Source organism: Muscardinus avellanarius (genome assembly GCF_963383645.1).
Source record: "Muscardinus avellanarius genome assembly, chromosome: 1".
In the NCBI taxonomy this organism is placed as follows: domain Eukaryota; kingdom Metazoa; phylum Chordata; class Mammalia; order Rodentia; family Gliridae; genus Muscardinus; species Muscardinus avellanarius.
In genome coordinates, this window is record NC_137786.1 from 146,341,989 (window position 1) to 146,356,351 (window position 14,363).

Genomic DNA, 14,363 nt, shown 5'->3' on the forward strand with positions numbered 1-14,363 from the left:
TTTATTAATGTTTTTCCTCATTCAGTTTTGCTTCTTTCTGGAAATACTGGCACATGTATATTACATTCTCTAAATTCAATTGTTCATGTGTCTTTTTTTTTATAACTTAAATTTACTGTCATTTCCTAAAGTGTAAACAATTCCCAGGCTAATTTTTATTTTCTTCTTTGTGGTCTTGGGGGTGGAACCCAGGGACATTCCACATCTGAGCTATACGTCCAGCCCTATTTTTTATTCTTTATATTGAAACAAGATCTCATAGAGTTACAAAGGACCTCACTAAGTAGCTGAGGCTGTCCCCAAACTGCAGTCCTCTTAGCTCAGTCTCCCAAATGCTAGGATTACAAGCATGCACCACCACGCCTGGCTGGCTAATTTTTTTTTAAAAATCACTTTCTATTCAGTGTCTCTCGGCATTTTATGGGGCATGAGAATTTTCATTTATTAGTTTTTCTTGTTCTTGAACTATTTTTTCCTGAGTCTGTTATATTTTAGCAATACAGTAACTTCTTGAATTTCACTACCAGTTTTAACTCTTATATTTTATAGTATACTCTGTGTTCAGGGCATTTGTCTCTTTTTCAGATCTTTTGTTGTTATTTGATAATTTTCAATTGTACATGCTATTTGTTTATTTAATTACTTGGGGATTATACCTCTGAGCTATACCCCCAGCACTTTTTAATTTTTTGTTTTGAAGCAGGGTCGCACTAGGTTGCTGAGTTACTGATCTGGTCTCAAACCTGAGATCCTCCTATTCAGCCTTCCAAGTACCGGGATTACAGGTGTGTGCCACCATGACTGGTTTGCTCAAACTTTTTAAAGTATTCTTTTTTGGTGTAATATGAGCATACAGGTCTTCCTTCCCTTGCCTGGGTGGGGTTTTCCTTCATTTTGCCACTTGCCAGTGGGTCATGACACAGTGGCAGGTGGGGGCAAAGTTACTGAGCCTTTCATAATTTTAGATATGTTATTTTTTCTTTTTTTAGTCAATGGAAATATTTCAATCGAAATTAGAAGAAGCTGAAAAAACTGCCTCCAGAAAAGAAGATTATAGACGGGAAAGATGGAGGAAGCCTACATACTCAAATAAAGCACAAAATAGTCAAGAAAGTAGAAAATTAGACTTAGTAAAATATAATAAAAGTTCAAGGGATAGATATAGTACAGTAGAGACTTCAAACAATAGCAATAAAGATAAGTTTAGTGGTGATGAAAAAAATAATACATCTGGGTCTTTAGAAACATATAGAAGAATAGAATGCAACCCAATGCAAAATCAAGAGTTCTCTTCTGGAAATTTGAGAGCTAAATTCTTAAGACCCTCTGATGATGAAGAATTGTCATTTCACAGTAAGGGCAGAAATTTTGAACCGTCTAGTTCGTCTTCCACTCAGGGTTCTTTGCATTGTGGTTTTCGAAAACCGGCCAGCAACAGTGAAGAAAGTTTAATGTTGTTGAGTCAATCTGATGAGACAGAAGGAGACAAGAAATACTCAAATCAAAAACCAGTGGAGTCTAGTAGCAACATCGACTATCAAAAAATTTCAGGAGACGTGAAGAAAAAATTACAAGCTGAGAGCTTGAGAGATGACCCTTCAAGGAGAGAACATTGGCAGGATAAAAAGCCTACATTTGCCGGGTATTTTTATCATTTGTTTTTAAGCTAGTAAATGAATATTGTGACAGAGTTCAGAGAACTGATCTGCAGAACATCAGTTATTAATTAGACATTAATATGATCTATTTCTTAAAATTGGCAAAAAAGATGTGCATATTTAACAAAACAGTAGTTTTATTTTATGGATTATATTTTATTTATTTTAAGGTATAATTTTCAATTTATTATTATTATTTTTATTTATTTTTATTTATTTTTTATTGGTGCACTGTATTCATACATCATAGTGGGATACATACTTTTGTAGACATACATGCACACAATGCCCAGTCAGCCCCCACCCAATCCCCACCCCATTCTCTCCCTATCCCTCCCTCCCATGCTTGGCTTAGTGGTTGACATCTAGTATTATAGCAATTTATCCAAAATTAAAAATGATAATCTCACATAACAGTTTCATTTGTCTGATACCAAGCTTTTGATGACTTAAAGATAACATTTCAATATTTCTTTTTGCTTTCTTTCTTACCAGAGAATATTTTTTTTCTATTTTCTTTAGGTGAAACTATCATATATTTATATATTTATTTTTCAGAAAAAAAAATCTATCCTAATATGGAATATGGACTCTAGGTACCCAAAACGATCTTGAAAAAGAACAAAGCTAGAAGATATATATTTTCTGATTTCAAACCATATAAAGCTACAATAATTGAAACAGTGTAGTACTGTTCTAAAGGCAGATATATAAACCATTGGAGTTAAATAAAAGCCTAGAGCTAAATTCTTCCCTATATTGTCAAGTTATTTTTGACAAGGTTTCCATGAACATTTGGTGGTGGAAATAATAATCTTTTAACTAAATATTGTTGAAAAATAATAATTACATGGAAAAGAATAAAATTGGACCCTTACCTAATCCCATATACAAATATTAACTCAAATAGATAAAAGACCTAAATATAAATCTTAAGACTATAAACTTTTAGGAGAAAATCTGGGTCATAAAACCTCACAGCCTTGAAATTGGCAGTGATTTCTTGGTTATGATTTCAATGGCACAGGCAAGAGAAGAGTATACAAACTCCCTAAAAAATAAAAAAAATATTGTATATCCAAAGACAATGTAAACAGAGTTAACAGTTACTAATAGAATTGGATAAAATATTTCCAAATGCTATATCTGAAGGTATATTAATATTCCAACTAGAAATCCTAAAAATTAACAACAATAAAGGCAAACAATACCCTTTAGAGATAGGTAACAGACTAACATAAATAATGAATCTCCACAGATAACCAATCTTAGTTGTCTGTTGGATGGAAAATCTTGTTTCTCTAGTTCTGATGTGGGTTACCTATTTCTTCTTTGTAGTTAATCTCTTTGAGTATTTTCTTTAGTGCTGGTTTTGAAGACATAAATTCCTTCATTATTTTTTAATTTTTAAAAAAATTTTTTGTTGGTGCATTGTAATCATACATCTTACTGGAATACAAGATGGTTATATTTTATTTAACAGTTTTATTTAACAGAAAACTAAAAGGCGTCATGCTATGCTGCAGAAGATACTTTGGTAGATTTTACCACCAATGTGATGTTACTTTCTAAGGAAATAATTCTATTATTAAATATAATAATCATAAAGATTACATTTCTATAAGAGGTCTAGGAGACTGAAGGAAGAACTTCTTATAATGGTCAAATATGAAGTTACAAAGATAGATTGAAGACCCTATAGAGGGAAATGTGAATTAAAGGTTGTTTTGTAGAGAAGGAAACAATCCACTTTGGGTACTTAGATTTCAAAGATGTTATTAGAGTTTTAAAATAAAATGTAGATAGGATAGTGGTTTTATCCACAATGATTAGCAAAATAGCCCTTTCTGGTTTATTATTGTTGTATTTTGTAGGACTGGGTAATAAGATGAGGAATCCCTTAGTGAGTGGATCAAATCTTGGAAAATTTGATTTAGGTATAGAGCTGGCCCCTTTGGTGATAGAAAAAAAAAATCCAAAGGATAATGACAAACTTGCACTTGAGTGATCATTATATATCGCCAGTTGAGTGAGACAATATGAGAATTGTTTTCAAAATATGAGACGAATGGAGTAATAGATATAAGCACTGTGGTTTGGGGTGGAGAGGTTGGCTAATTGCTTTTGCTAAGGATTATGGTGGATTACAAGCAGTGTGTAGCTTTCAGTAAGAGGGTTCTTGCAGTCTGGACTGAGTGATGGAGCTCAGCACCAACAGATGGGCTCTAGTTCAGGTCCGGGCTTTGCTCATTGGAATCTGCAGTAGAAGTCCAGTGTATTGACTTGATAAATGTGCAGGGATTAGAGAATGTCAGTGGCTGTATGCATATGTAATTGCCCAGGCTTCATTCCAGGTATCTTGGGTGGTAAACTGTTTCTGGTCACACGTTGCTAGTGAGATGAAGCTTTTATTTGCTGATACCATTTGGGTTGGCTGAGCATTTGGGCAATCTGTGGGTCTTGATTTCTATGACTACAACTAAGTAGAGTATGCAAAGCAGTCTTATACTTTGCTTGTCTGATTGCTGCATATTCATATGTGTTCTTTAACCTGTTAGCTTTTGACAGTTAAAGTATCGGCATTCACCAAAAACAGCTTTTTTTTTTTTTTTGGATGGGGTGTCTGAAGGCAATATTCTTTGGTAGTCTCATTAATTTGGTTTTTGGAGAGGTTTGAGGCTTTCCATGAATTTCATGGTTGGCTGGATAAAGGGAGGGAGAGAGAGAGAGAGAGAAAAGAGAAAGAAGAACAAAATAGAAACAACAAAGAGACAAACCACCTAGGGATTCTCCACACATATAGTAGAGGGAAAAAAAAATCTCTGAGCTTATAGATTGGTAAGAGATCAAGGTAGGACCTTGAAGAATGCCCAGAAAGACTCAGTAAAGGATTGCTAGAGGCAGTTAATTTGTATGACATCATCTTGGGAATGTGTTGACTTTTTTTAAGAATGTTATTGGTACATTATACAATGTGGTGAGATATAAAGTGATACATCCATGTGTGCACACACATCTCTTGGTATGATTTCCTCCTAACCCCATCCCGCTACCCCTCTCATCCCTTCTTATACACATGCTAGTAAGGTTGTTGGTGATTCTCTCATATATGGATACCGTATTATTTGGTCAGTTTCCTTCCTCAAGCTCCCTATTACTCCCTCCTTCTCCCTCCCCTCATCTTCTAATGGTATCACTCCTTATTTTCATAAAGTCCCTTTTCATTTTTCTCTTACTTCTACATATGAAAGAAAGCATATGAGCCTTAACACTTGAGACTGGCTGATTTTCTCTCGTTCCATCCATTTTCCTCCAGATAACACAATTTTGTTCTTCTTTATGCCTGAGTAAAACTCCATTGTGTATTTTGTGCTACATTTTCTTTATCTGGTCATCTGTTGATAGACACCTCAGTTGGTTCAGTAATTTGGCTATTGTGAATTTTGCTCCTATAAACATGGGTGTGCATGTGTAGTATTCTAACTGTAGAAAAATGGAACTAGAACTTTGTCTTTCATCTTGCATGAAAGTCAACCAAAATGAGTTAAAGGCCTATGACTTAGACCAGAAACTTTGCAAATACTAGACGAAAACAGAGACTTCCTTAATAAAACTCTTAAAGCTCAGAAAATAAAACCAAGAACCAACAGATGACATCAAATTAAAAAATCAAAACCATCTTCATAGCAAAGGAAACCACCAAGAGTCTGAAGAGAAAACCTACAGAATGGGAGAAAATCTTTGCCAGTTACACCTCTGATAGAGGACTAATATATGGAATATATAAAGAACTTATCATATTACCCAATATGTTGAATTTTTTTTAATGCTAAAATTCTAGGGCGTTTTAGAACCAGTAACTTTTTTTGTGTGTGTGTGATACTGGGGATTGAACCCAGCTCTATTTTTTTTATTCTTTACTTTGAAACAAGGTCTCACTAAGTTGCTGAAGGCCTCACCAAGTAGCGGAGACTAGCTGAGAACCTGTGATCTTCCTGTTTTACCCTCCCAAGTGCTGGTATTACAAGCATGCACCACCATGCCCAGCTAAGAATCAGTAACTTTTTAGAAGTAGAAAAAAATCAGAACTGATTTTAGAACAAGAAATCATAGTATGAGCCCTGAATTGGCAGATGTAGAAATTGAGGGATTTGAGATTATAACTTGCACAAAGTTATATAACTGGGGTTGCCAGATTTTATAAATGAAAACAGCAATTCTCTGCAGTACTTGGACTTACTTATAATAAAACACTTTTTGATGTTTACCTGAAATGCAAATTTAACTAGGGGTCATATATTTTATCTGGCAACTCTGGGCAGCCTTAACCATTTCCTAGGACTGTGACCTTTTACAAAGAGATTGATACCTGACCTTGTTGTGCTTCAGTTTTCTTATCTTAAAAAAGATGCTAATATCATCCACTTCCTGAGGTTGTTGCATGAGTCACTGTATATGAAAAAGCTTAGAATCTTGTACATAATTATTTTTAAAATATTATTATATAGTTACTTGCAAAACTTGGATTGGGTTTCTTGTCATCTGATACCTGTTTAGTATGGTTTTCAAATAAATAGAAAAAGAGAACTATGAATTGGCTTTGGGAGAAAAGAAAAACCTTTTATATACTTATTGTGGAAATTTTTTTTTTTTTTTTTTTTGGTGGTACTGGGTTTCCTGGAAGCCCTTCTTCCTCTGGGCTACACTCCCAGACCTATTTTATATTTTTGAAACAGGGTCTCTTACGCCAGCACGGCTGGCTTCGAACCTGCGCGATCCTCCTGTCTCCGCCTCCCAAGCGCCGGGATTACAAGCGTGCGCCACCACGCCCGGCTATTGTGGAAAATTTATTGATAACTTTAATAGAGTTATTTTTATAAAAAATGAGAAATGTTGCCCAAATAGAGGTATAAGAAAGAGGGGAAAAGATATACAAGCTGCAAGAAGTGAGGCATTTTTAGTTGAGGTTTAGAAAATGCTTTTAGTTGGTTGTAAAACTATACATTGGGATATACCATATAGGGCAGTCTTCCAGATTATGGAAAAGTTTAACAACCAGTAGTTATCTTGGTCTAATCCGAATGGTAATGATTGGAGAAATTAATTGAATTGGTTGTATTTCTTTATATGTATATTTCATATTCACCTCTTTTACTTTTTATTTAATAATTTTAGATCTTTAAGCCAATTGTAATTATGTAACTAATAAATAAATAATATATATAAAATTTACTATACTTTATCTTAGCCAAAAGGCTGAAAAATGATAATAAGTGTACAATTTATTTTTATTTTTTTTCTATTTTTGCGGTTTTGGGCATGGAACCCAGGGGAGTTCTACTTCCAAGCTACACCCCCAACCCTATTTTTTATTCTTTTTTTTTTGTGTGTGTGGGTCTGGGGATAGAACCCAGGGGCATTCGACCTCTGAGCTACACTCCTTGCCCTAATTTTTGAAACAAGGTCTCACTAAGTTGCAGAGGGCCTTACTAAATAGCTGAGGCAGTCCACGAACCGTTGTCCTTGGGTCTCAGCCTTCTGAATGCTGGGATTACAAGCATGTGCCACCAGATGGAAGAGTATTAGATAGAAGAGTATGGCCAGGAGTGGGGACACATGCCTATAATAATCCCAGTACTTGGGAAGCCGAGACAGAGGATCAAAAGTTCAAAGCCAGCTTCACCAAATGGCACTCAGCAGCTCAGTGAGACCCTGTCTCAAAACAAAAAATAGAAGGGGCTGGGGATGTAACTTGGAGGTAGAATGCCTCTGAATTTAATTGCTAGCACAGGTATACAGAAACACACACACACACACACACACACACACACACACAAAAATTAAATTTAAACTGATAAATATAAAGTGAGAAGTCTGGTTTTCTCATCATCCCCAACTTTATTCACACTTTCAAGATGAACAGTGTTGACCTGGGTGTGGTGGCGCACGCTTGTAATCCCAGGGCTTGGGAGGCCTAGACAGGAGGATTGCACAAGTTCGAAGCCAGCCTCAGCTACTTCGTGAGGCTCTTACCAACTTAGTGAGACCCTGTTTCCAAATAATAAAATAGGTCTTGGAGTATAGGCTGGAGGTAGAGAAGCCCCTGGGTTCTGCCTTCAGTACTACAAAAAAAAAAAAAAAAGATTAAGAATGTTAAGTTTCTTTTTAAACTTTTTATTGCATTTCAAAATTATATATATATATATGTATATCCATATATATATGTATATATATATATGTATATATATGTATATATACATATATATATATGTATATATATGTATATATATGTGTATATATATATACATATATGTATGGATATACATATGGTATATCTATGGATATGTATACATATGGTATATATATGGATATACATATATATGGATATATATGGATATACATATTTATGTGTAACAAAACTGAATGTACATGGAATCATTTAGATAACATCTATTTATAAACCTATTATTATGTTAAATAGCTTCATAATATATGTATTATTTTGAACCTATTTTTTCAATCAGTATCTCTTAAAGATCTTTTCACAGGAACTTATATATATCTTTTCATTTTAAAGACTAAGAATATTATAAAATTTTGGTATAACCTAATTTTACTTTTTTTTTTGTACTAGTGACTGAACCCAGGGGTACTCTGCCTCTGAGCTACACTCCCAGCCCAGCCTTTTTAATTTTTTTTTTTTTTTCGATGGTACTAGGGATGGAACCCTTCTACCTCTGGGCTACACTCTCGGACCTATTTTATGTTTTTATTTGGAAACAGGGTCTCTTAAGCCAGTGAGGGGCTTTGAACCTGCGCGATCCTCCTGTCTCTGCTTCCCAAGTGCAGGGATTACAAGTGTGCGCCACCACCATGCCCTGCTTAATTTTTATTTTGAAACAGTCTTGCAAAGTTACCACATGCTCACCTTCAGCCTTTGATCATCCTGTCTCAGCATCCCAAGTATTGGGATTACAGATGTTTACCACTGCCTCTGGCTATATAACCTAATTTTTTTTGCCAGATTTTTATTATTATTTTTCTTTTTTATTTGCTCTTACAGACAATGCTGCAGTGAAGTTTTGTATGGGTTATCTTTGCACACTGTAAATATAACTGTAAAATAACTCCCAAGGAGTAGAATTATTAGGTCAAAGCAAATGTGCATTTCTCCCTCTTACATTGTGTTGTATTAACCAACTTTATACTCTTACAGTCATACAGTCTCCCACTGCTTCTTCATTAATAGTATTTTAAGTTGTTGCTGTTGTGTGTGGATATATGTTTATGTTATTGGGGATTGAACCCAGAAACATTCTATCTCTCAGCTACATCCTCAGCACTTTTTTTTTTTGGGTGGTACTGGGGTTCCTGGAAGCCCTTCTACCTCCGGGCTACACTCCCAGACCTATTTTATATTTTTGAAACAGGGTCTCTTACGCCAGCGCGGCTGGCTTCGAACCTGCGCGATCCTCCTGTCTCCACCTCCCAAGCGCGGGGATTTCAAGCGTGCGCCACCACGCCCGGCTTTTTTTTTGAAACAGGGTATCACTAGGTTGTTGAGGCTAGTCTTGAACCTGTGATACCTCCTGTCTCAGTCTCCAAGTAGTAAACTTACAGATGGTAAGAGTTCTTTATATTTTTCATGCAATATGAATAGTTTTTTCATCATTTGTAGTTTTCCCTTTTCTCCCTATTGGTTCTTTCTTTAATGTGATCATCTTTATAATTTTTGTCTTTTGTGTTTTTTTTAGGCTTTGTGATTATCTTAAATAGCATGAAAATATCTTTTAGTATTGTCTGTGTGATTAAGAATTTTGAGCTTATCTTAATAATGAACTATGTTTACATATATTTTTCTTTTGATGGAAATATATTTGCTAATATTTTTAGGAGTTTGAACCTAAAATAGTATTTACTATGAACAATAATTTGATGTTCTTAATTTAGATTTTATAAGTTTAATCAGAAATTAACCCACTTAATAAATATTAGCCATTGGATGTCATTCTTGGCAGAGTTTGCTATTATATTCCAGAACAGCAAGAAAAGGATTCCAGGTTCTCAAGGCTTTGAGTATAGTGATAGGATCCTTTGGCAAGGGAGAAAATATGAAAATAAGTGGTAAAAAAAGAAAAAAGAAATCTGTGAACACTGCCAGCTGGAGAACAATAATTGCAGTATGGCAGTATGGGTTTATGAAATGTCATTGGATTGGAATCCTTTTAATTCTTCCTCCAAAGTGTTTAGCCAGTGTGATATGTGTGTGCACACATGTGTTTTAAAGATAGTATATTTAAGCCGGGCGTGGTGGCACACGCTTGTAATCCCCGCGCTTGGGAGGCGGAGACAGGAGGATTGCGCAGGTTCGAAGCCAGCCGCGCTGGCGTAAGAGACCCTGTTTCAAAAATATAAAATAGGTCTGGGAGCGTAGCCCGGAGGTAGAAGGGCTTCCAGGAACCCCAGTACCACCAAAATAAATAAATAAATAAATAAAATAAAGATAGTATATTTAATAGGAACCTAGAATTTGCTTTCTAGAAATTAATTATAAAGGGGACTTATGAAAAAGCTATAATCTGGGAAAATGAGAAATACTTGGAATTTTTTCCAAGAATGACATCCAATTGCAGATGTCAAGGTCATGTTCTTTCAAATCATCTACTCTTAGAAATGCTTAGAGAAAGTAGGGGAGAATTTATTCTAATTATCATCTTGAAACTAGCCGGCTTTGCATGAACTTCAATATACTTTCAGTGCCTTTTCTTGACTGAATCTTTAAGCCAACATTCTGAGAATGAGAGCAAAAGGAAATTTTCTTAGAGGGAAGAGTAAAGTAAAATAGTGAAGACGTGCCTTTTATTTTTTTATTTTTTATTGGTGGTACTGGGGTTCCTGGAAACCCTTCTGCCTCTGGGCTACACTCCCAGACCTATTTTATATTTATTTTATTTGGAAGCAGGGTCTCGAACCTGCGCAATCCTCCTGTCTCCGCCTCCCAAGTGCGGAGATTACAAGCGTGCGCCACTACGCCTGGCAAAGATGTGCCTTTTACATAAACAGTAATAGAGGTCTTTGGCAACTTAATCAAGAATATTTTCATTGTAAAAGCGGATATAGAGGCTAGACTTCAGTAATCTATTTTACCTTCCCTCAGTTGTTCCCAGATGGCTGGCTTTGAGGTGAAAATGAATGACTTATACACAGCTTTGTTGGAAAGGAAAAGCTGGTCAGCTACTTGAGTACTTGGGAAGTGAACAGGAAAGGTAGAAGGAAGAGCAGCCCAGAAGTTTCTGACTTAAACAGGAGAGTTTGAAAGGTGGATCCTGGAACAAGCCAACTGCATGGGGATGTAACTGAACTAATTCTGTTTAGAAAGGGTATGAACTGTAGTTATTTTATTTTGCATTATACATACATACATACAAAAATTTAAACTAGCATATAACTTCCACCTAAGAGACAGGAACTTTGAATTTTCAAAGTAGAGAATTTTGTAAAATTAGAGGGAAAGAATTCAAAATGAAGAAATTTGTGTTGATTAGGAAGTAAACATATTGGGTTGCATGAATTCAAATAAATTACCTTTATAATACAATGAAAATGACACTTCAGAATTTAATCCCAAAAAAGTACTAAAAAATTTCTGTACAAAAAGCACTACTAATGATATAAACAATAACTCAATCCATAGAGGCATATAAACAGTTATACTGTTCTTCTTAAATTTGAATACAGTGTTCTTACTGTGTGTTTAATTGCTTTTAAAATGTAGACTAAAAGAACATGAGGGGAAGGAAAATATATTGCTTCCTACTGTTGCTTTAGCTCAGATGCTATAGGTTTCCTAGTCTGAGTAACAGAGTACTGTTTCTCCTTTGACCAATATGAGAAGAAATGGTTTCTATAGCAAAGATCTTAAAAAAAAAAAAAAGACTCATTAAAATTTTTTTCCTATGGCAAAGGAATTCACTATTTAAAAAATTCTCCATATAATTATTAGATCAATTTTCTTAGTTACAAGTTTTTTTTAAAATATATTTTGCTATTCCTAGTTCAGAGGGTATGCGAGAGTATCATTGGATTTCACTTTTGTTGTTTATTTAGTGTTTTCTTTTTTTTTTTTTTTGTGGGTCTGGGGATGGAACCCAGGGGTATTCGACCTCCGAGCTACACCCCCTGCCCTATTTTTTATCCTTTATTTTGAAACCAGGTCACACTGAGTTGCAGAGGGCCTCACTAAGTAGCTGAGGCTGTCTGCAAACCACGATCCTCCGGTGTCAGCCTCCCGAATGCTGGGATTACAAGTGTGCGCCATCACGCCCGGCTATTTAGTGTACTTTAGTAGGCATAGAATTCTAGGTTGACAACTATAAAGTACTTGAAAGATATTTCACCCTTTTTGCTTGTATTGTTTCTAAAGAAAAATCTGCTGTAAGTACATAGTGTCTTTTGTTTCCTATGAGTCTTTAAAAAATCTCCTGTCTGCTTGGAATTCTTGGACTTTCATCTACTTCTGCTTCACTCAGGAATCCTTTGGGCTTTGCATGGGTTCATCCTCCCTGTTCTGTAGCCTTGACACCTTCTTAAGGCAGTAAACTGGGGGAATCTGACTTTGGCTGCAACTTTTTTCTTTCTTTTGTAAAATATTACATTACAGTATAGGTTTGCCACATGATGTCAGTTTTAAATTAGATTATGTGTCCAATTAATTCTGGACTGACTTTGAAAAAGAATGCATGATCATTTCTTTTATTTTTGGATCAGTTAAACATATTATTTCCAGATTATAGTTTTTTAAAATAATCAATTATTTATCACATTAAATTAGAAGAATTTGCCAGGATGTGTAGAATTGTGGCCTGACTTTTTTTTTGTTTATTTTTTAGAATGAGTATGGGAGTATTAAATAATGAAAAACAGTTGATTGGTACATTATGTATATTACGTATCTCATTATCACTGGGACTTTTGCCAATTATAATTGCCATAGACCATCATGGCTTTTTCTTTTTTTCTTTTTGTACTTTTATTGGTTCATTATAGTCTCACATTGTAATGTAGTTCACAGTGATAGTGACGTATATGCACAGTACTTGGTGACCATCATGGCACTGTAACAGAGAATCTTGAAGTATTGGCGTATAGTATATCACTGAGTCTAATTTTTATATAATAGAATCATGATCTGGGGGATTGAATTTTTTCCCCAAGGTCAATTAAGATAACATTGGGGTCTTAATGTGGCTACTTGCACCTGTATTTCATATACTCTTAATCTGTCCTGTTGTAACCTCAGTCTAGAGGATGAATCCATCCACATTCTCAGTATTGATGAGAAGAACAAGTTGGGAGCCAGAATTATCAAGGCAGAGCTGATGGGGAATATGGTAAGACTCTTATATTTTTCTTGTGGAGAATAGTGATTAAATGCTTAACTCTCACAAGTAATTTTAGAGGTTCCTCGGCACTGTGGATGTGGCACACTTTGAAAATAACTGCTGCTTACTCATTCTTTAAAGAAAGTCTTAAGCATTTCTGGAAACAGTGCTGTCTTTTTGTAAATAAATTACTCATTTCTCTGTCAAATTTCCAAAATTTGTGATCCAAGGGATCTGTGTGCTTTTCATTTGATTTTCTTTGTGGTTTATTCTTATATTTCTAACTTAAGCAACATATTTAAAGAACTTAAAATATCACTGTTCTTTCCCATTTTTAATTATTTATTATTAAAATGCTTATTACTTTTTAAAATACTTATAAACCAAAAAAAATGAGTTTTCTTTAAAAAAGTGACTTATTCAAAATTTAAGGCAGTCTATTTGTACTTCATACTGTGTTAAAGTCTTTATAGAGGTTAGCTCATTTATTCCTATAATGATGGTTAAGACTGATTTACCTCAATGAAAATAAGGACGATATGGCAGGAGCTTATTCACTCATTCATTATTATTATTCTGACTGTATTAAGTTGCGCATAGCAGAACAGCAAAGCCAGTTCCATGCTCTGATGCAATAGACTCAGATGTAGTCATATATGTGCACTCATTACAAATTCAAATATAAGTGATCTTTAGTTAGTTTTATGTTTTTTGGTATGTTTGGTATACTTTAGTAGAACAGAAGGTAGACAAACAAGATACTTTCATTTTTATTTCTGTGTCAAGTAAAGGGCATGTCATGCATATGCTGTTCCTTCTCTTTGAATCTGGTCCTTGGTAACACGTAATTTCGATTTAGCCCAGAATTAAAAAGAAAAAAAAAAAACAAAAACAATAGCAAGAAAACAAAGTTTCTGTTTTAAGAACAGAGAGATTCATTAAAATAGTGACCTCTGACCTGGTTGGAGTTTAACTTCAGTTAAAAAAAAAAGTCATTCTTCATGGAATTCTTGCAGCAGAATATATACTATTCTTTGTCATAGAAATCTGTTTTCTCAATTGTTACTTTATGGTTTATTGCTTTATATTTTAGTTGTTTTATGTAAATTTTTATAGATTTCCTAGAGGAAAAATGGGCTGTATTCAGAATTTTAATTCACATTACTTATCAACAGTGAAAAAATAGTATTTTAAGTCTAGTGATGGCTTTTTTGTAATATGTTGAAATTTTAGATATTAAAAGTTTACTATATCCAAGAAATTATAAAAAGTTTATTCTTAAGGTTATGTATTTCTTTTATCCTCTCTCAAAATATATGTCCTT

The 14,363-nt window shown here is 34.5% G+C and overlaps 1 protein-coding gene across 1 annotated transcript in view; it reads left to right on the forward strand.

The window, feature by feature from the left end:
- The window catches only part of CWF19L2 (CWF19 like cell cycle control factor 2), a gene marked incomplete at both ends in the record, with an annotated part of 98,033 nt that overhangs the window by 24,662 nt on the left and 59,008 nt on the right, over positions 1-14,363 (forward strand). The window contains 2 exons of the mRNA XM_080705497.1: positions 990-1,642; positions 12,958-13,048. Coding sequence (XP_080561623.1) covers positions 990-1,642; positions 12,958-13,048 — 744 coding nt within the window. The remainder of the gene's footprint in view (positions 1-989; positions 1,643-12,957; positions 13,049-14,363) is intronic.